The sequence below is a fragment of the Puma concolor genome, chromosome E2, assembly GCF_028749965.1.
Source record: "Puma concolor isolate L17-30 chromosome E2, mPumCon1.1.hap2, whole genome shotgun sequence".
NCBI classification, from domain to species: domain Eukaryota; kingdom Metazoa; phylum Chordata; class Mammalia; order Carnivora; family Felidae; genus Puma; species Puma concolor.
In genome coordinates, this window is record NC_141681.1 from 44,960,374 (window position 1) to 44,980,914 (window position 20,541).

Below are 20,541 nucleotides of genomic sequence, written 5' to 3' on the forward strand. Positions count from 1 at the left end.
CCCCACCTCTCCCTCCCCTCCCCCCGGCCCTGCGCACGGGCCGCCCCTCCCCCCGCCTCCCCGGCCCCTCTCACGGTGCCAAGATGGCGGCGGCGGCGGGCGGCGGCAGTTGCCCCGGGCCTGGCTCCGCGCGGGGCCGCTTCCCGGGCCGGCCGCGGGGCTCCGGCGGGGGCGGGGGCCGCGGCGGACGGGGCAGCGGAGCCGAGAGAGTGCGGGTAGCTCTGCGGCGCGGTGGCGGCGCGACGGGGCCGGGCGGAGCCGAGCCTGGGGAGGACACGGCCCTGCTCCGTTTGCTGGGGCTCCGCCGGGGCCTGCGCCGGCTCCGCCGCCTGTGGGCCGGCCCGCGCATTCAGCGGGGCCGAGGCAGGGGCCGGGGCCGGGGCTGGGGCCCCAGCCGGGGCTGCGTGCCTGAGGAGAGCAGTGACGAGGAATCCGACGATGAGGTGAGGCAGTCAGAGGCGTCCCCAACGCCGGGCGGGGCGGAGGCCGGGGGGCTTCCAAGGGTCTGGGTGGCCCCGAGGGGTGGCGTGAGGAAGCGAGGTTCTCAGGGTCCTTGCGGAGGGATGGTGGGGCCCTGCGGATAGGCCTGGGAGGAGATAGGCTGCACGGAGGTGTCGGTGCAAAAGGCCTCCGAAAGTGGGTAGAGAAGCCGGGCTGCAGTTGGGCACTTGGGCCCGAGGCACATCGTGCTGAAGTGTCCTGGGATGATGATCTTGGTAGTTGGCAAAGCTATGCCAGTAGAGGTTTGAGCGAGAAGACTGTGGGTACCGCATGCCCAACCAGTGGAGGTTGACAGCAGCAGCGTGGCTTTAGTGGACCTAGGCTAGGGCTCTCTGGGCTCTTACCTGTAGGCTGCTCCGCCTGGCCTTACAATTTGACACATCACTGGTTTCACCAGTACCCTGATTCTTTCTCTTAAGGTGGAGGGATAGCAGCCTGGTGGAAGGCTTCCTCTCAGGGGCACAGATTGAAGAGAAATTGAATAAAGGCTGAGGCTGGGAACTCTAGCAGGTCTGAGTTCAGCTCAGGATTTATCCTCAGCCTCTCAGAAAAGTCAGGAAGGTGTGGGTTGTATTACTTAGGACAGTGTGTAGTAACCTGAGGGCTCAGAGTAGAGCCTATTACGGTAAACCATTTGAAACACACACCCCACTTGGGTGCCCCGTTCCCATCTTCATTCAGGAAGAAACTACATTCTGAGAGTGAGTAAACAAGTCCCACCGTTTTCTGAGTTAGAGGATGAGGGAATCTGAGGGTAGTGTTTACTTCCTGGCCTGGGAAGACTCCGTTCTCTTACCTTTTGGGCCAGTGAACCACTGGTGGCTGTGCTGATGTGGTCCGGCACAGGGGATGGGGGATCAGAATACCCTGTGCCTCTGTCCCTAGGGAGAGACCCTGTTTTCTATTCTTCTCACATCTTCCAGCTTCTTAAGTTTTTCTGTAAATAGGTAGGGGTATGTTAAGAGGGAAACTGGGGATATATCTCCATACCTGAGTCTCAGGTGAAATGAGGGCTTTGGCACTGACTGCTGTTTTTCCCCTCCACCTCTGGTCCCCTAAATCAGGAGTTTCAGGGTTTTCATTCAGATGAAGATGTGGCCCCCAGTTCCCTGCGCTCTGCGCTCCGATCCCAGCGAGGTGAGTGATGGGGAAACTCTACCTCTGTAGTTTTACAGGAATGTGATTCTTGCTCTTTGTGTCAGCTCTTCCCTGTTCCGCTAGAGTCTCCATCAGTTACAGAGTGTGTTCTGTGTTCAAGCCCAAGCTAGGCTGGGCTGTGGGGGAAACAGACAAGTAAGACTTAGTCCTTGCCTTCCTGGAGTGCCTTCTTCAGTCTGCAGGGCTAGCTTGACCCATCTCCCCACACCTATTCTCCTTTTAGGTCGAGCCCCCCGAGGTCGGGGCCGCAAGCATAAGACGACCCCCATTGCGCCTCCTCGCCTAGCAGATGTTGCTCCTACCCCCCCAAAGACTCCTGCCCGGAAACGGGGTGAGGAAGGCACAGAACGGATGGTACAGGCACTGACTGAACTTCTCCGGCGGGCCCAGGCACCCCCAGCCCCCCGGGGCCGGACATGTGAGCCTTCCACTCCACGTCGGTCTCGGGGACGGCCCCCAGGACGGCCAGCAGGCCCCTGCAGGAAGAAGCAACAAGCTGTAGTGGTGGCAGAAGCAGCTGTGACAATCCCCAAACCCGAGCCCCCACCTCCTGTGGTTCCAGTAAAACACCGAACTGGCAGCTGGAAGTGCAAGGAGGGGCCCGGCCCAGGACCTGGGACCCCTAAGCGTGGAGGACAGGCTGGGCGAGGAGGCCGTGGAGGTAGAGGCCGAGGCCGAGGCGGGCTCCCTCTCGTCATCAAGTTTGTTTCAAAGGCCAAAAAAGTGAAGATGGGACAGTTGTCCTTGGGAGTTGAATCAGGTCAGGGTCAAGATCAACGTGAGGAGAGCTGGCAGGATGCCCCCCAAGGAAGAGCTGGATCTGGACAGGGAGAGGGCCCCTGCTGGAGGAAAGAGCAAAAGCTGGAGGAGGAGAGAGAGAAGGAGACAGAAGAGAAGAAAGGCAAGGAGAAGGAGGAAGAGAAGGTAGAGGGAGCTGGACCTGAAGAGATGATGCTGGCGGAGGAAAAGGAAGAGGCAGAGCTGCCATCCCCACCCTCGACTCCTCCAGAGCTTCCAGCCCCTGCAGCCCCTGCAGCCCCCCCACCCGCTCCACCCCCTCCACCCCCTCCACCCCCTCCACCCCTTCCACCCCTTCCACCCCTTCCATCCCTTCCATCCCTTCCATCCCTTCCATCTCCTCCATCTCTTCCACCTCCTCCACCCCCTCCACCCCCACCGCCCCCACCACCCCTTCCACCCCTCCCTCCTCCCTCAACTTCTCCTTCATCCCCACTTTGTCCTCCACCACCCCCAGTGTCCCCTCTGCCCCCACCATCACCTCCACCACCTCCTGCCCCAGAGGAGCAGGAAGAATCTCCTCCTCCAGTGGTTCCAGCTACATGCTCCAGGAAGAGGGGCCGGCCTCCCCTGACTCCCAGCCAGCGGGCAGAGCGAGAAGCTGCTCGGGCAGTGCCAGAAGGTACTCCTCCCACTCCGACCCCCAGCACCACCACGGGAGGCCCTCTGGAAGACAGCCCCACTGTGGCCCCCAAAAGTACCACCTTCCTGAAGAATATCCGGCAGTTTATTATGCCCGTGGTGAGTGCCCGCTCCTCCCGTGTCATCAAGACACCCCGGCGATTTATGGACGAAGACCCCCCCAAGCCCCTAAAGGTAGAAGTCTCACCTACTCTGCGGCCTCCTGTTGCCATGTCCCCACTCGCCCCCCCAGAACCGGCACCAGCTCCCTCTCCACCGCGTGCCCCAACTCCCCCCTCTACCCCAGTCCCGCTTCCTGAAAAGAGACGGTCCATTCTAAGGGAACCCACATTTCGCTGGACCTCACTGACCCGGGAACTGCCCCCTCCTCCTCCTGCTCCTCCACCGGCCCCACCTCCACTTCCTGCCCCTGTCACTCCATCCCGGAGGCCCCTGCTCCTTCGGGCGCCTCAGTTTACCCCAAGCGAAGCCCACCTGAAGATCTACGAATCGGTGCTTACTACTCCTCTTGGGGCCCCTGAAGCCCCTGAGCCAGAGCCTCCTCCCGCCGATGACTCTCCAGCTGAGCCTGAGCCACGGGCAGTGGGCCGCACCAACCACCTCAGCCTGCCTCGATTTGCCCCTGTGGTCGCCACTCCTGTCAAGGCCGAGGTGCCCCTTCCTGGGGCGCCAACTCTGAGCAATGGGCAGCAGCCTCAGCCTCAGGCTCAGCTACAGCAGCCCCTACAGGCCTTGCAAACCCAGCTGCTGCCCCAGGCATTACCACCACAGCAGCCACAATTACAGCCACAGTTACAACTGCAGCCACAGCCGCCACCACAGCAGCCGCCACCACTGGAAAAGGCCCGTGTTGCAGGCTTGGGTTCCTTACCACTGTCTGGTGTGGAGGAGAAAATGTTCAGCCTCCTCAAGAGAGCCAAGGTGCAGCTGTTCAAGATCGATCAGCAGCAGCAGCAGAAGGTGGCGTCTTTGTTGCCGGTGAGCATGGTGCTTTGGCCAGGCTCCTGCACCCATCGTCCAGCCTTGCTTCTCTTAATTCTCCTTAACTGCCTGTCTCCTCAGTCAGCCTCCAGCATTTCAGGGAACGCTCAGAGCCAGTCCTTTCCTGTCTCTCAGCTTCCTATATTCCTTCCCTGGCCCCGTCCCTCCCCCACGCTAGTCCGCTGGTCCTATCTTTCCTCACTTTCCAGCCTCTGACCCTGTTTATTCCCCTACCAGCCGAGCCCTGGAGGGCAGATGGAGGAAGTCGTGGGGACTGTCAAGCAACTCTCAGATAGAGGTTCTGTCAGGTCTGAAGATGAATCGATGGAAACTAAGAGAGAGAGACCGTCGGTATGGAGTGGGAGGAAGGCCCTCTGAAGAAGGCTGGTTGCAGGAGCACAAGGGGCTACTTCCACATGTATTCCTGGTTTCTCCTCCCCTAGGGCCCCGAGTCCCCCGTGCAAGGCCCCCGCATCAAACATGTCTGTCGTCATGCTGCTGTGGCCCTAGGTCAGGCCCGGGCCATGGTGCCCGAAGACGTCCCCCGCCTCAGTGCTCTTCCTCTCCGGGATCGGCAGGACATCGCCACGGAGGGTAGGGGCGGGTGTGTTGTGGGAAGATTTGACAGCTGTGTCAAGTTTGGGGGCGAGCAAATGCACCAAGAGCCTAGGAGGGTGGGCGCTGAGTTGGATGCTTGGGGCAGGTGGCAAGTGGGTTGGAGTGCTGGGTCTTAGAGCAGATTTGGGGCACCAGGGACCTGAGCACTGTGGGAAAGTGGAGACCAGAGGGCCAATTGAATGGGATCTAGGTAAAAAGCCTAGTGGCTTTGTGACTCCATTCCTTCCTCTGCGTTACGCTAGATACGTCATCAGCATCTGAGACTGAGAGTGTCCCATCACGGTCTCGGCGGGGAAAGGTGGAGTCAGCAGGGCCTGGGGGAGACTCAGAGCCTGCCGGGTCTGGAGGGACCCTGGCCCAAACGCCCCGGCGCTCGCTGCCCTCCCATCATGGCAAGAAGATGCGGATGGCACGGTGTGGACACTGTCGGGGCTGCCTGCGTGTGCAGGACTGTGGGTCCTGTGTCAACTGCCTGGACAAGCCCAAGTTTGGGGGCCCCAACACCAAGAAGCAGTGCTGTGTGTGAGTAGCCTGGGCGGAGCCTCTGTTCCCACCCATGGTTGTCAGTCACCCAGGCCTCCTGCCCCGCCAGAGCAGTGGGATTGGCATCCTTGTGGAGAGCTTCCTCTCTTCCCCCAGACCACCAGTCCCCTACCCTGGTGACGTGCTGCTCCCCTCCCCAGATACCGGAAGTGTGACAAGATAGAGGCTCGGAAGATGGAACGGTTGGCTAAAAAAGGTAACAGGACTTGAGGAGTATTTCTTTATACAACCGTGTTTAGATCCGTGGTGTGGAGAAAACTATGTTTTCTTTGTTCTCTTCCCCTTATCTTTGCAGTCTCCTACCTTTGTTGTCTTTCCATCGTGTGCTTTCATATCTCTCCTGTACTCGTTCTCTTCTGCCCCACTTCTTTTTGGCTTTTGTCCATCCCAGTGTCCCATGTCCCTGGCTGAGCTCAGATCCTACTAAGTCCCCTGTTCCCACAGGCCGGACGATAGTGAAGACGCTGTTGCCCTGGGATTCCGATGAATCTCCTGAGGCCTCCCCTGGTCCTCCAGGCCCACGCCGGGGGGCGGGAGCTGGGGGGCCCCGGGAGGAGGTGGTGGCCCCCCCAGGGCCCGAGGAGCAGGACTCCCTCCTACTGCAGCGCAAGTCAGCCCGGCGCTGCGTCAAACAGCGACCCTCCTATGATATCTTCGAGGACTCGGATGACTCAGAGCCTGGGGGTCCCCCTGCTCCCCGGCGTCGGACCCCCCGAGAGAATGGTGCGAATTGCTTGTTGCTTCCCCTTTCAGTTAGTCCCGTGTCTTTTGTGTAGAAGGGGCGGGGTTCCCAGACCCGGGGCCCTACCAGTATGTTAGAGAACATAGCTGACTGCAAGGAAAGGAGGTAGTTTGGTGTGGATAGGGAGAACTGGTGCGTGAGGTTTTCAGTAGCTTATTGAGCCGGGTCATCCTAGTGGGTCTTAGTTAAAGATGGCCCTGGGGATCCAGGTAACATTAGGGGGTTGTGGAGAAAGGGGAATAGAGAAGGAAGAACCTCACCTATTTAGGGTGAGGAACCTCTAAATAGGGGAACCTCACCATTTATGTGTCCTGCCTAGAGCTACCAGTACCAGAACCTGAGGAGCAGAGCCGGCCCCGCAAACCCACCCTGCAGCCTGTGTTGCAGCTTAAGGCCCGAAGGCGCCTGGACAAGGTCAGCAAGGCCCCACACCCAAGAACCCTGAGCCCCGTGGAAGGCATGGCTCCTGCCCTTCGGGAGCTTCCTAGCAAGTCAGGGTAACGGACTCACCTGAGTGCCGTGTTTTCTACACCAGAGGACAGGCCCTAAGGGGTAAGGCAGGCCTGTCCTTCTGGAAAGCAAAGTAAGATCTGGGCAAGAGACAAGGCTGGGCAGACTGGGGGAAACGGCAGTGTGGAGGGAAGTCTGCAGAGGGTGAGCCTTGCCGGCCTTCCGATCGCCACCTCCCTTTCTAGGACGCTCTGGCCCCTGGCCCCTTTACTTCTTTTCCCAATGGTTGGACTGGAAAACAGAAGTCCCCTGACGGAGTGCACCGGGTCCGTGTGGATTTTAAGGTATGGCATTGAGGAAGAGGGTCTCAAGGACCGTGTTTGGAAGAAACTTGATCATATATGAGAAACCAGGGCTTTAAAGAAAAATTTGGCTTGTGTTCCTGGCTGCTCTCTGACCTGTGTCCTTTCTTCCCCTCAGGAGGATTGTGACCTGGAGAACGTGTGGCTGATGGGCGGCCTCAGTGTGCTCACCTCTGTGCCAGGGGGGCCGCCAATGGTGTGCTTGCTGTGTGCCAGTAAAGGCCTGCATGAGGTTGGATCCCCGCCTTTTTCCACAGCCCCTCAGGTCTCCATTGGCCCTCCTTGCCTGAGTTCTTGGGCCCTCTCAGCAGGGTCTCATCCCTGGCCTCTTGGCCTCACACTGTGCCCATTGTTCACTCTCCCCACCCCCAGCTGGTGTTCTGCCAAGTCTGCTGTGACCCTTTCCATCCATTCTGTCTGGAGGAGGCCGAACGGCCCCTGCCCCAACATCATGACACCTGGTGCTGCCGCCGCTGCAAGTTTTGCCACGTCTGTGGGCGCAAAGGCCGGGGATCCAAGGTTTGGGCACGGGAGCCGTGCGAGTGGGTGGAGGCATGGAGGAGAGGGATGTTCTCGTGTCAGTAGGTTCTGCCATTGTTGTCTTTCTCGAACTTCCCAACAGCACCTCCTGGAGTGTGAGCGCTGCCGCCATGCTTATCATCCAGCCTGCCTGGGGCCCAGCTACCCAACCCGGGCCACACGCAAACGGCGCCACTGGGTGAGACACGAGGCCCACGCCCCTTGCTTTGGAGCTCTAATTAAGGCTGCTACCACCCCCAGACTTACTGTAGGCCAGGGCTTCCATGAGGAGGGAAAGGTCAGAGGTCCTTGTGAGAGTTTATCTGATAAACAGCATTTTCTCTTCTGAAATTTCGTATAAACAAGACTTACGTGCAGAACTTATACAGGATGATTGCAGGGGCTCATGGATTCCAAGGTCCTGGGCTCAGAATCCCCTGCTCCTGCCTGATCTCCACTCCTCCCTGTCTCCCTGTGCCAGTCTCCCCCACTTCATTCCTCTCCCTCCTTCCTCCTTGCTTCTCTTGCTCACTTTTTTTCCTCTTACCTGTCCTTTCTCATTTGTCTCCTGCCTGCCATCCAGTCGTCTTTGCCCATCTCCTCCCACTGTACCCCCCAACACTGCTCCAGGCTGCTCCCCCTAATGTCACCCTGCCCCCCCCGCCCCCAGATCTGCTCAGCCTGCGTACGCTGTAAGAGCTGTGGGGCGACTCCAGGGAAGAACTGGGACGTCGAGTGGTCTGGAGATTACAGCCTCTGCCCCAGGTGCACCCAGCTCTATGAGAAAGGTGGGGACCTGTCAGGGGACCTGGGCCCTGGGGGACACCGGGCAGTGGGCCAGGCTCCTAGACAGGCAGGACAGATGTGTTTTTCTAGTGGCTTTGTATCCTCCTCTAGCCGCGGAACCTTTCCTTCCATTCATGGTACTTTCCCACGGAAGCCTAGCCAGTACCTCAGATAGAGGGACATACTTTCTCTGAGGGCAGTGGGAGTGGGCGGCCTAGATCCCATTGTTGTGGTGGTCCCTGACATGTCCCCTGGATCTCAGGACTCTACTGAGCACTTTGAAAACCTGGGCTTTCCCCATTTGCTCAGGCAGCATATTTAGCAAGGTTCTTTGTGAGGTATTGGGGTCACAGGGTTAAAAGAGGCTTTACCCTCAGCCAACGATTTGAGAATAGTAGGGACCCAAGATGGAACATAGCAGAGGCAGCCCTCACAGCAGCCAAGAGGTGGTGGCCCCAGAGAGACCTCCAGGGGACAGGTAGTGGCCCCAGCTCCTCTGACTTGCCCTTTTTTTCCCTTTTCTGCAGGAAATTTCTGCCCAATCTGCACACGCTGCTATGAAGACAACGACTACGAGAGCAAGATGATGCAGTGTGCACAGTGTGACCACTGGGTGCACGCCAAGTGCGAGGGACTCTCGGGTGAGCAGCAGAATGTCTGGGCTGCTGCCTCAGCCCTGAGGGGGTCCCTGTCCTACCCACAGCACAGGCCCTTATGGGACAGGTGGGCTTAATATCCTTGGCAACCTCTAGGGGCTGCTGAGAGCCAACTCTCACGTCCTCCCAAACCATTCTCTCCTATCCTACTTTGGCTGTTTTAGATGAAGATTATGAGATCCTTTCTGGGCTGCCAGACTCCGTGCTATATACCTGCGGACCGTGTGCGGGGGCCACGCACCCCCGCTGGCGAGAGGCCCTGAGTGGGGCCTTGCAGGGGGGCCTACGCCAGGTGCTCCAGGGCCTACTGAGCTCCAAGGTGGCGGGCCCATTGCTGCTGTGCACTCAGGTCTGGGGGCTCGGGAGGTAGGGGGGGGTGGGGCCAGGCCCAGCACCAGCCCTGCTGACTTCCTGTCTCTGCAGTGTGGGCAGGCTGGAAAGCAGCTGCACCCGGGGCCCTGTGATCTGCAAGCCGTGAGTCGGCGGTTCGAGGAAGGCCACTACAAGTCCGTGGTGAGTGGGACACAGAGGAACAGGTGGGTGTCAGGAGGAGGGGGGTTGGGGGCGGGGTGGGGGCTCTGATCCTGACAAGCTCCCTTACAGCACAGCTTTATGGAGGACATGGTGGGCATCCTGATGAAGCACTCAGAAGAAGGAGAAACCCCAGAGCGCCGGGCTGGAGGCCAGATGAAGGGGCTCCTACTGAAGGTGAGAACTTTGGGGAAAGCCTATAGGGTGGCTTGAATGGAAGTGGGGAAGAGAGAGTGGGTACTTCAGACCCTGCCCCCACCAACTTGCCTGGGGAAGCCAGTTCTTCTCATTTTGTTAACCCACTCCCCAGCTGCTAGAGTCTGCGTTCGGCTGGTTCGACGCCCATGACCCCAAGTACTGGCGACGGAGTACCCGGCTGCCGAAGTGAGCAAGGCTGGGTAGCAGGAGGGGATCTAGGGGATGAGGGCAGAAGCAAGGGCACATGGGAATCCAGGGTCAACCTGGGCTGAGAATGGACGAGGAATAGAGTTAGCATCTAGAGGGCGGTGGAGCCAGGAGGAATGTCCTTGGGGATTCTAGGTCAGCAAAAACTCAGATTGTGCAGTTAGCCCGCTTCGTTTCTACTTTGTGCAAGGTAGTGTTGGGGACAGCAATGAGTTAGCCATGTTTGGGGGGTGGGAGTTGAAGTTGAACAGGCACATTAATGCCTGATAAGCCAGATTGTCAGGGTGGTGATGGGAAAGTCCAAGGGGATATGAGAGCCCAGAGAAGGTTCCTAGGGCCTAAGACTTTCCAGAAGAGATGACAGCTGAGATGTGGAAAAAGAGTTATTACAGACATGAGGAACAGCATTTCACGTGTCACAGGTGGCATGGGGGGGCCCCGGCTCATTTGGGAGACTGGGAGAAATGCCACATGGAGAGAGGACCAAGTGTGTCATGGCATGTTTAGGCTAAGATTTGGGTGGCCACCCATGTTAGACGTGTCAGATGCTGACCCTGCCTGTCCACAGCGGAGTTCTTCCCAATGCCGTGTTACCTCCATCCTTGGACCATGTCTACGCTCAGTGGAGGCAGCAGGAACCAGAGATCCCAGAATCAGGGCAGCCTCCAGGGGACCCCTCAGCAGGTACTGGGAAGTGGGGGCTGGAAGCCAGGGCCCCTGAGTTGGTGGAACAAACTCTAGGTCCTGATTCTGGAACTTCCCTTTCCACACCCCTTCTAGCTTTTCAGGGCAAGGATCCAGCTGCTTTCTCACACCTGGAGGACCCCCGTCAGTGTGCGCTCTGCCTCAAATATGGGGATGCAGACTCTAAGGTGAGGGCTACCATGTGAAGTCCCAGGTTTTGGGGCTTAGTCCCTGGGGCCTCCCCTCACACCATTTCTCCTCTGCCCCCAGGAGGCGGGACGGCTCCTATACATTGGGCAGAATGAGTGGACACATGTCAACTGTGCCATTTGGTCAGCTGAAGTGTTTGAGGAAAATGATGGCTCCCTCAAAAACGTGCATGCTGCTGTAGCTCGAGGGAGGCAGATGGTGAGAGCCCGGGCCTAGAGAGGTGGGCAGCCCTGGGGTCTCAGGTAGGGCCCCCTGCAGGGGAGACAGCTCCTGTTTCACAGTCTTTACCCCAACATGTCCTTTCACCGCTGGTCCTGGGTATCATTTTTTGGTTGTCCCAGGACTCTGGTGCTGCAATGACAGCGGCTACCCCTCCACCCCCATTTGAGCTTGAAGTCTGGGAGATTAAAAGTTGGAAGATCTTTTGTTGATTCAACCTGTTCTGGATGCTTTCTATGCAGTGTGGCACTTAGCTCTTACTGTGTCCCTATGAGATGAGGTATTGACTGGGTTAGAACCTCTCCTCACCAGTGTGGGACCTGGGTTAGGTGCCGTAGTATGCCTCAGGATTAGGAAGTGAAGCACAGGGGATATCTACTTGGTGGGAGGTCAGTGAAGATTAAATGAAATGATACAGGTTTCACATTAAAATGCTGTGAGAGGGACATCTGGCTCAGTCAGAAGAGCATGCAACTCTTGATCTCGGGGTCTTGAGTTTGAGCCCCACGTTGGGTGTAGAGATTACTTAAATAAATGTTTAAGAAATTTTGTGAGAAAGATGGTAAATGCTGCTAAGTAAGCGTTAGCTGTTGTTATTTTTCTCTCTACTGCAACACTCTGCTTCAGAAAATTTGAAGTAGGTTTGATACGCACCTGGCATTGGATGCATCTAGGGAGGAGGTTATGTTTGGTGAGTGCCTTTGCTATGCGAGGTGCTGGGCTAGACTGGGGCCCAAGCAGAGTCTCACAGACAGTGATGCTGAGCATCAGACCCTGGTCTCGGTCACTGGCTTCTCCCGTCAGCAGCCCCTTCCACCCGCAGCGCTGTGAGCTCTGCCTGAAGCCTGGAGCCACGGTGGGCTGCTGCCTTTCCTCCTGCCTCAGCAACTTCCACTTCATGTGCGCCCGGGCCAGCTACTGCATCTTCCAGGACGACAAGAAAGTTTTCTGCCAGAAACACACAGACCTGCTGGATGGCAAGGTGAGTCAGGACCATGGGGGAGACAGCTCCACACTGGTCTCTCTTTTTCCACTCATTGGCCCCTTTAGCCCCTCAGCCCTTCCCAGCTACCTCTTGGTGTCTCCCTTGTTTTCCTCAGTCCTTGAGCCAGGCACCCAACTGTCCAGTCCTTGCGTCCAGAGCCTTCCCTCACAGCCCCCTCGCCCCCCCCCATCAATCCAGCAACCCCATTTGCCACCCACCTCCCAGGAGATTGTGACCCCCGATGGGTTTGATGTTCTCCGCCGAGTCTATGTGGACTTTGAGGGCATCAACTTTAAGCGAAAGTTCTTGACGGGGCTCGAACCTGATGCCATCAATGTGCTCATTGGTAAGCCTCTTGCTCTGTACCCTGGTCTTCCTGACCCTGCCTGGCCCCACCCTTCTGATCACTTCTTTGCACTATAGGTTCCATCCGAATTGACTCCTTGGGTACCCTGTCTGATCTCTCGGACTGCGAGGGACGGCTCTTCCCCATTGGCTACCAGTGAGCAGCCCAGGGGGCCTGGGTGGGGTTGAAGGACTCCAGGACTGGATCCCACTTCCCAAATTGTCCTGACTCTCTTGACCCATACACCCACCTGACAGGTGCTCCCGTCTGTACTGGAGCACAGTGGATGCTCGGCGGCGCTGCTGGTATCGGTGTCGTATTCTGGAGTATCGTCCGTGGGGTCCAAGGGAAGAGCCAGTTCACCTGGAGGCAGCAGAGGAGAACCAGACCATTGTGCACAGCCCTACCCCTTCCTCAGGTATGGGTGTTGGAACTCCCTCATTTCCTTCCCTGAATGCTGCCCTCAAACGGTTTCCCACTACCCGGTTCCCCTCTCCCCTAAAGATACTCTAGGTTTTTTGTCGTTCTTCCGTTTGTCATGATGTCAGTAACTGATAGCATTATGTGCTAGGGACTGTGCTCAGCATTTTGCAGGAAGTGAGGGAAGAGCACCATGCTACCTACTTGTGGGGGTGGCAGCTTCTGGACAAACAGATAATGTTTATGGCCACCTGACTTGGGGTTATGTGCTCCCGTGGTGCTCCTCACAGCCTTACAAGGAAGGTGCAAGCTCTGCCGAACTGCAGCTTAAAAAGGGCAGTTGCTCTCTACGTAACACAGTGGTGGAATCAGGATTCGAACCGAATTGGTCCCCTCATAGCTGTACCAGTGCTGAGGGATGTAGCCAAGCGCTAGATGGCACACCTCAAAGATTGGGCTTGGAGATCAGTAAAAGGAGAGGTTGTGAGCTGAAAGGGAGAAGGAAGAGATTCGGATTATGTTTGCAGAAAAGGAGTTTGTGCCAGGTTCCAATATGAAGTGGAGAGGGGAGGAGGGTGCAGCCACCCTGGCTGCAAGCAGGGGAGTGTTGGAGGCGGCAGCAGAGATTTGTTCTCACAGATCGGGTGGAGCCAGGTAATGGGGAGCCCCAAGCGCCAGCATGAGGCGGATGTGTTTGATGTGGCAGGGATGCACAGTGCAGGTGAGAAAGTGGTAGGACTGGCCCTGCTGGAGAGCGCGCAGTGCCCCTTGTGGAATGTGGGGCCTGAGTCAGAGAACAGTAGGCAGCCAGGAATGGGGATGATGGCAGAGATGGGTGAGGAGGAGTTACAGAGGGACCCTGACCCAGGTGTGTGTGGACATTTTAAAGAAACCACAGAGGGGTGTGGAACAACCTGGGTGATGACTGGGAACCAGTGCACACTGTGACCAGACCATTGGGTGGGGGTGGAGAAGCCTTGGTTGGCTCAAAAGAAGGGAGGGTGTGTGAGGAGAGGCTTTGACAGGGTCCTTGTCATTCCTGCCATTCTCCTGCCTCTTTAGAACCCCCGGATCATGTGGACCCCCCGCCAGATACAGATGCCCTCATCCCTGGAGCTCCTGAGCACCACTCACCTGTTCAGAACCTGGACCCCCCACTTCGGCCAGATCTCAACATTGCCCCTCCTCCAGCCCCCCGTTCCTTCTCAGGGGCTCGAATCAAAGTGCCCAACTACTCACCATCCCGGAGGCCCTTGGGGGGTGTCTCCTTTGGACCCCTGCCCTCCCCTGGTGAGTACCTGGGACTGTTGGGGAGACGGGGTGGGTGGGTGAGGCAGGAGCTTGTGGCTGACACTGACCCTTCCCCCCCAACAGGAAGTCCATCTTCTCTGACCCACCACATCCCTACGGTGGGAGACCTGGACTTTCCAGCTCCCCCCAGACGCTCCCGTCGTCCCAGCCCCCTGACCCCAAGGCTGCCACCGTCGCGGCGGGCCTCTCCCCCTCTCAGAACCTCCCCACAGCTCAGGGTGCCCCCTCCTACCTCAGTCGTTAGAGCCCTCACACCTACCTCAGGGGAGCTGGCTCCCCCTGGCCCAGCCCCGTCTCCTCCACCACCCCCTGAAGACCTGGGCCCAGACTTTGAGGACATGGAGGTGGTGTCAGGACTGAGTGCTGCTGACCTGGACTTTGCGGCCAGCCTGCTGGGGACTGAGCCCTTCCAGGAAGAGATTGTGGCCGCAGGGGCAGTGGGGAGCAGCCACGGGGGTCCAGGGGACAGCTCAGAGGAGGAGGCTAGCCCTACCCCCCGCTATGTCCACTTCCCTGTGACTGTGGTGTCTGGCCCTGCCCTGGCCCCTGGTGCCCTCCCTGGAACCCCCCGCATCGAACAGCTGGACGGAGTGGATGACGGCACAGACAGCGAGGCAGAGGCAGTCCAGCAGCCTCGGGGCCAGGGGACTCCTCCTTCAGGGCCAGGAGTGGGCCGGGCTGGGGTCATCGGGGCTGCAGGGGACAGAACCCGACCTCCTGAGGACTTGCCGTCAGAAATTGTGGATTTTGTGTTGAAGAACCTAGGAGGGCCTGGAGAGGGAGGTGCTGGACCCAGAGAGGAACCCCTCCCCCCAGCACCTCCCCTGGCCAATGGCAGCCAGCCTTCCCAGGGCCTACCCCCTAGCCCAGCTGACCCCACTCGGACGTTTGCCTGGCTCCCTGGGGCCCCAGGGGTCCGGGTATTGAGCCTGGGCCCTGCCCCTGAGCCCCCCAAACCCGCCACATCCAAAATCATCCTTGTCAACAAGTTGGGGCAAGTGTTTGTGAAGATGGCTGGGGAGGGTGAACCCGTCTCACCCCCAGTGAAGCAGCCACCTCTGCCCCCTCCCATCCCCCCTACAGCCCCTGCTTCCTGGACTCTGCCCCCAGGACCGCTGCTGGGTGTGTTGCCAGTGGTAGGGGTGGTCCGCCCCGCCCCACCCCCACCCCCTCCTCCACTGACCCTGGTGTTGAGCAGTGGACCCCCCAGCCCACCCCATCAGGCCATCCGCGTCAAGAGGGTGTCCACCTTCTCTGGCCGTTCCCCACCAGCGCCTCCCCCAAACAAGACTCCCCGGCTGGAGGAAGATGGAGAGTCCTTGGAGGATGCCCCCCAGGGTCCAGGGCTTAGTGGCAGCGGGTGAGTGAGTGTGCTGAGTCTGGAGGAGGGTGAGAGGTGGGCAGGGGAAAGCAGCTCAGCCTTCTCGGGGTTCCTCCCCCAGGTTTAGCCGAGTAAGGATGAAAACGCCCACAGTGCGTGGAGTTCTTGACTTGGATGAGCCTGGGGAGCCCACGGGGGAGGAAAGCCCAAGGTGAGTAGCCAGTCCCCTTTCCCTGGAGGCTCTAGGACCTCTGTCCCTTCCTTTTTCTGACAGGTCTCTCCTTACAGGCCCCTCCAGGACCGGTCCCCTCTGCTGTCACTCCCAGAAGGTGGTCCTCCTCGGGCCCCTGATGGTCCCCCCGACCTGCTGCTTGAGTCCCAGTGGCACCACTACTCAGGTAGGAACCGGCCTGTCACTCTGCTTCCCTGCCTTGTGCTTGCCTTAGCTGGGTGGTGGTCAGTTCAGAATCAGGCCACTTCCAAAAACACACATCGCACACCCACCTGGCTATGAGCCCGAGACTAGGTGTGAAGAGTTCTAGAGACACTCTCAGGGAGAGTGTGACCCATGGCAGAAACAGTCATGGAGAGGAAGTTTCAGCTCCATGTAAGAGGCCCTTCGAAAGTACCCGTGCAGCATGCCCAGGAGCCCGGAGGTCAGCTTCAGAACGTAATCTGCCAAGGTCAGAGGGTTAGGTTCCTAGTAAAGCTGAGCAGCTGGGGAGGCTGTCACAATGGGATGGGATTCAGAGCCATGCAGCTAGATAAGAGCACCTGGGTGCCAATGAGGATAGAGCTCACCTAGGACCCAGAGGGGCAGGAACAGTAGGAAGGAGATCACAGGAGAGTGGTGTCCCAGAGGCCCTGGGAAGGGAATAGTCGGTAGTCCTAACTCCCTCAGAGAACACCAGGCATGTGGGGTTTAGGATTGGTGTACCGGCTGGGAAGGATGCTGTATCAGGGTCCAGAACTGAAGACTGTGGTTGATGAGGAAGCCAAAACAAGACTTAGGCATCTTGCCAGCAAGGTTGTGTAAGGGTCTGAGGGGAAGGCAGCAACCTAGAGGGGTTTGTGTGAGGGCTGAGACAGCAGAGCCACGGAGGAGGGGGAAGGGGGCTTGTGGATGGAAGCGGAGGTGGGAGGAGGCATGGTGGTTGGGTTTGAATAGGAGACTGCTGCGTTGGGGGAAAGGTGAGGTTAGCGCACTGGCAGAGACATCAGGACACAGGATGGGGGCACACAGAGTGGATTGGGCTGCCAACCTCAGTGAAGCTAGGAGGGCAGTGCTGTGTTGGTTACAGAGGACCGCGGCAGAGGGGTAGGTTACAGCCAAGCAAGCTGGCAACTGAGCAGCCTGAGGCTCGGAATTTCTCCTGGCCCGAGTCCTGTCCACATGTGTGGATTCTCTCATTACGTAGTGCTGAGTTACTGAGCGTGGAAGCGGAGCGAGGTAGACAGACACTGCTTAACTGAAAGACTGCGTATGGGGGTCAGAGGTGGTGTGAAGTTATGGCAGTGACCATGACGGACAGGTCCCCACCCTTAGGGACCACACCACATTTTGGTAGAGGAAACAGACACGTACATCAGCAAGTGTACTGCAGCTGAGAACGAGCACCGTGAGAAAGAAGGCAATGAGAGCGCCTGGCTGAGGCCCCTGTAGTCAGCCTGTTGGGTTCAGGGAACAATGGAGGAGAGGATGGGGCAAGGGCAAAGAGGAGGTAGAAGAAACTGTCAGAGGTGGATGCAGGGGCACTGAGGCCTGGAGATGATGTGGGTCGCACAGCAAATCAGGTTTAGAGGCATGCCTAGGGCTGGGAGGGCACGCAGTCAGGTTGGCGCAGAGAAGTGGTGTGGGGAGAAAGTGCGGCCACAGTGGGTCCTGCCTCTCTCCTAAAGTGTACTCCACTCAAACTTAGGTTCCCCCCACGCCCGCTCCCCAGCCATGACAGTCCTCAGTCCACACCCTGCTTAAGCAAGCAGCAGCATTTGCACTGATTTCCCTCCTTGCAGCACTTCCTTCTCTGGCTTCCAGAACTCCACCCCTCTCCTCACCAATCTAGTTATACCTCGTCATTGCCCCAGCCTGTCACTTTGGCATGTCCCAGGGCCCTGGCTTTGACTTCTCTATCTGTACTCTCAGATGTTCTCAGCTACTGCATGGCTCTGGATCCCATCTCTAATTCCGACAGCCCTCAGATTGGTTGCTGGGCTCCTAGATCCTGCCACCTATTTGCCGTTTCCCCCAGCAGGTTGCAAGGGCAGGTTCTCTAAGGGGAATTTCAGACTCAGCATGTCCCAGACTGAGCTCTTGACCTTCACCCCAAACTTGTTCCTCCCTCTCCCTCATCATCTCAGTCATTGGCAGTTTTGTCCTTCTGGGTGTTCAGGTCCCAAACCTGAGCTGTCCTTGACGTTCCACTGTCTCTCATATCTACATCTCCTATAGCAACAACTTCTGTCTTCTATGTTTTCCAAATCTTTGGCCCCTGAGAGATCCCTTAAATAGCTCATAAGATACACGTATTTGACTCTGTGGTTAGGGGCCTATATGATAATAAATTTGCAGTATTTATACAGATATGCTGTGTATATAAAAATACATGTGTAAAATGCACCTCTCTGGTATTTTAAATTCTCTGTGAGAGAAAGAATGAGGGGTGTAGATAGGCATTTTTGTAAACTGGGTTTGAATGAACCAGAAGTGTGTCCTGCAGAGCCAGGGCACTCCAGGCCTCTGTGTAAATGCTCATCTAGCCAAGAACTCCCATAGAAAAGGGACCGCAGGCCCTGTAGAAAAAAAAAAATGTCCAGGGGCGCCTGGGCGGATCAGTCAGTTAAGTGCCTGACTTTGGCTTGGGTCATGATCTCACAGTTTGTGAGTTCCAACCCCGCATCAGGCTCTCTGCTGTCAGCATAGACCCACTTCGGATCCTCTGTCTCCCTCTCTCTCTGTCCCTCCCCTGCTTGTGCTCGTTCTCTCTCTTCTCTCTCCAAAATAAGTAAGTACACACTAAAAAGAATAATAATGTCCATCCTGTAGGGTTCGCTGGGTAATTAGAGCAGGAAGAGAGCCACCGACCAAGTATCTGTGCTTGTGCAGGGAGAGGAAGGGAGGGTGGTGGGGAACCGGGGACTCTGGAGTCCAGGAGTGGTGACCCTCACCTACTGTGACCTGCTGCTTGGGATCAGGTGAGGCTTCGAGCTCCGAGGAAGAGCCTCCATCCCCAGAGGACAAAGAGAACCAGGCCCCCAAACGGGCTGGCCCACATCTGCGCTTTGAGATCAGCAGTGAGGATGGGTTCAGCGTGGAGGCAGAGAGCTTGGAGGGTGAGTCGGGAGTAGTGGTGACGGAGGGCAGGTGTCTGGTGGAGCACCGTCCTGACTGCTCTGGCCCTGCTCCCTCCTCAGGGGCATGGAGAACTCTGATTGAGAAGGTGCAAGAGGCCCGAGGGCACGCCCGCCTCCGACATCTCTCCTTCAGTGGTAAGTGGGGAGAGCCCACAGGGATGCTGGAAGGACTCCCAGAGGACAAGGTGGGCCTCTGCCATGACCTGTGTGTCCTCACCTTTGACTCTCCCCAGGAATGAGCGGGGCAAGGCTCCTGGGCATCCACCACGACGCTGTCATCTTCCTGGCAGAGCAGCTTCCCGGGGCCCAGCGCTGCCAGCACTATAAGTTCCGCTACCACCAGCAGGGAGAGGGCCAGGAGGAACCACCCCTGAATCCCCACGGGGCAGCCCGTGCCGAGGTCTATCTCCGGTGAGAGGTCTGGGGAGCCCTGTGGGAGTTCTCAAGCATGGGAATGAAGTCTGTAGAGATTGGAAACTGAGGCCTGGGAGAAGATGCCAGGCCACTCCAGGAATTATTCCTAAAGTTGACATCGGAAGAACGAACCCCCTCCATTCCCCTTTTCTCTGTCTCCAGTGGTAGCGGTATTTCTTTTGTCAGCGGCAGGCCCAAGCCAATGGGTAGGTAGGTGGCATCTTTTTGAAGGAATGGCTGTGATCCTCCCTTCTTTCCTCCTCTCTCTGCTGCAGGAAGTGTACCTTTGACATGTTCAACTTCCTGGCCTCCCAGCACCGGGTGCTCCCTGAGGGAGCCACCTGTGACGAGGAAGAGGATGAGGTGCAGCTCAGGTCAACCAGGTATGGAGGGCAGGCCAGGGTGCTGGGGGTGTTCTGGAAGGGTCCTAAAGAGGGTGACCAGGGGCAAGAGAGGTCATTCCTGGGTACCAGCCTGTGACACTGCTGACCCCACCAGACGTGCCACCAGCCTGGAGCTGCCCATGGCCATGCGCTTTCGCCACCTCAAGAAGACATCCAAAGAGGCTGTGGGTGTCTACAGGTTAGTGGGGTTGGGGGGGAGGATGCCCCTTGGGTGGATGGACAGGTGCCCTGGTGTGGGGCTGCCTTGGTTCTGTCCCCCTGCCCCCTGAGCTCCCCCTTGCCTATCCTACCCCACAGATCTGCCATCCATGGGCGGGGCCTGTTCTGTAAGCGCAACATCGATGCCGGCGAGATGGTCATTGAGTATTCCGGTATCGTCATTCGCTCTGTGCTGACTGACAAGCGGGAGAAGTTCTACGACGGGAAGGTGGGCTCCCCCAGGCCGTGGGAACGAGGGGATAAAGTGGGGCTGATCCGTGGGAACGGAGCACCTGACTGCCCTATCCTATCCCCGTAGGGTATCGGGTGCTACATGTTCCGCATGGATGACTTTGATGTGGTGGATGCCACAATGCACGGCAATGCTGCCCGTTTCATCAACCACTCGTGTGAGCCCAACTGCTTCTCTCGAGTCATCCACGTGGAGGGCCAGAAGCACATCGTCATCTTCGCCCTGCGCCGCATCCTACGTGGTGAGGAGCTCACCTATGACTACAAGTTCCCCATTGAGGATGCCAGCAACAAGCTGCCCTGCAACTGTGGCGCCAAGCGCTGCCGTCGGTTCCTGAACTGAAGCCGTGGCTGCCCACCACACCCCCTGCTGCCATCTTGCCCCTCATCTGGGGGCTCCCTCGTCCCTCCCAGAGCATCTCACCCCCACCCTCCTGTTCAGGGTGGATGTGGGCATGCAGGTGGCAAAGGCCCTGCCTCCACCCCACCCAGCAATCGCCCCCTTCCTGCCCTGGGGGCCCAGGATGTAGATACTGTACAAAGGTTTCTAAATCCCTTCTTTTCTATGCACTTTTTTATTTAAGAGGGTGGGATCCCAGGTGGGAACCTCCCGTAATAAAGTCTGTCAATGTTTGGAGAGGTGGTGTTCCCGTTGGTGTGGTGCTGGGGGCAGGTAGGAGCTCCCGTTTCGCCATGCCTTAGCCCGGGAAGCCTGTCAGCCTCCATAGAAGGGT

At 58.0% G+C, this 20,541-nt stretch overlaps 1 protein-coding gene across 2 annotated transcripts; it reads left to right on the forward strand.

Moving 5' to 3' along the window:
• The first annotated feature begins 68 nt into the window (after positions 1 to 68).
• Positions 69 to 20,444, forward strand: KMT2B (lysine methyltransferase 2B). 2 transcript variants are annotated; one of them, XM_086690889.1, is made up of 37 exons: positions 69 to 443; positions 1,566 to 1,638; positions 1,883 to 4,077; positions 4,318 to 4,431; positions 4,524 to 4,674; positions 4,941 to 5,220; positions 5,382 to 5,437; positions 5,686 to 5,964; positions 6,303 to 6,397; positions 6,679 to 6,777; positions 6,914 to 7,027; positions 7,168 to 7,314; positions 7,418 to 7,513; positions 7,985 to 8,102; positions 8,628 to 8,741; positions 8,921 to 9,105; positions 9,180 to 9,269; positions 9,360 to 9,464; positions 9,598 to 9,671; positions 10,261 to 10,376; positions 10,473 to 10,564; positions 10,647 to 10,784; positions 11,629 to 11,787; positions 11,989 to 12,136; positions 12,214 to 12,292; positions 12,394 to 12,554; positions 13,619 to 13,846; positions 13,931 to 15,227; positions 15,310 to 15,399; positions 15,477 to 15,586; positions 18,381 to 18,518; positions 18,600 to 18,674; positions 18,773 to 18,950; positions 19,229 to 19,336; positions 19,452 to 19,535; positions 19,655 to 19,784; positions 19,875 to 20,444. In XM_086690889.1, exons 1-37 carry the CDS (start codon positions 84 to 86, stop codon positions 20,148 to 20,150), a joined length of 8,352 nt encoding a protein of 2,783 aa, XP_086547015.1. In that variant the 5' UTR covers positions 69 to 83; the 3' UTR covers positions 20,151 to 20,444. The 2 variants fall into 2 exon arrangements, with proteins under 2 accessions (XP_086547015.1, XP_086547016.1); XM_086690890.1 differs by having other exon boundaries at positions 12,016 to 12,136.
• The last annotated feature ends 97 nt before the right edge of the window (positions 20,445 to 20,541 follow it).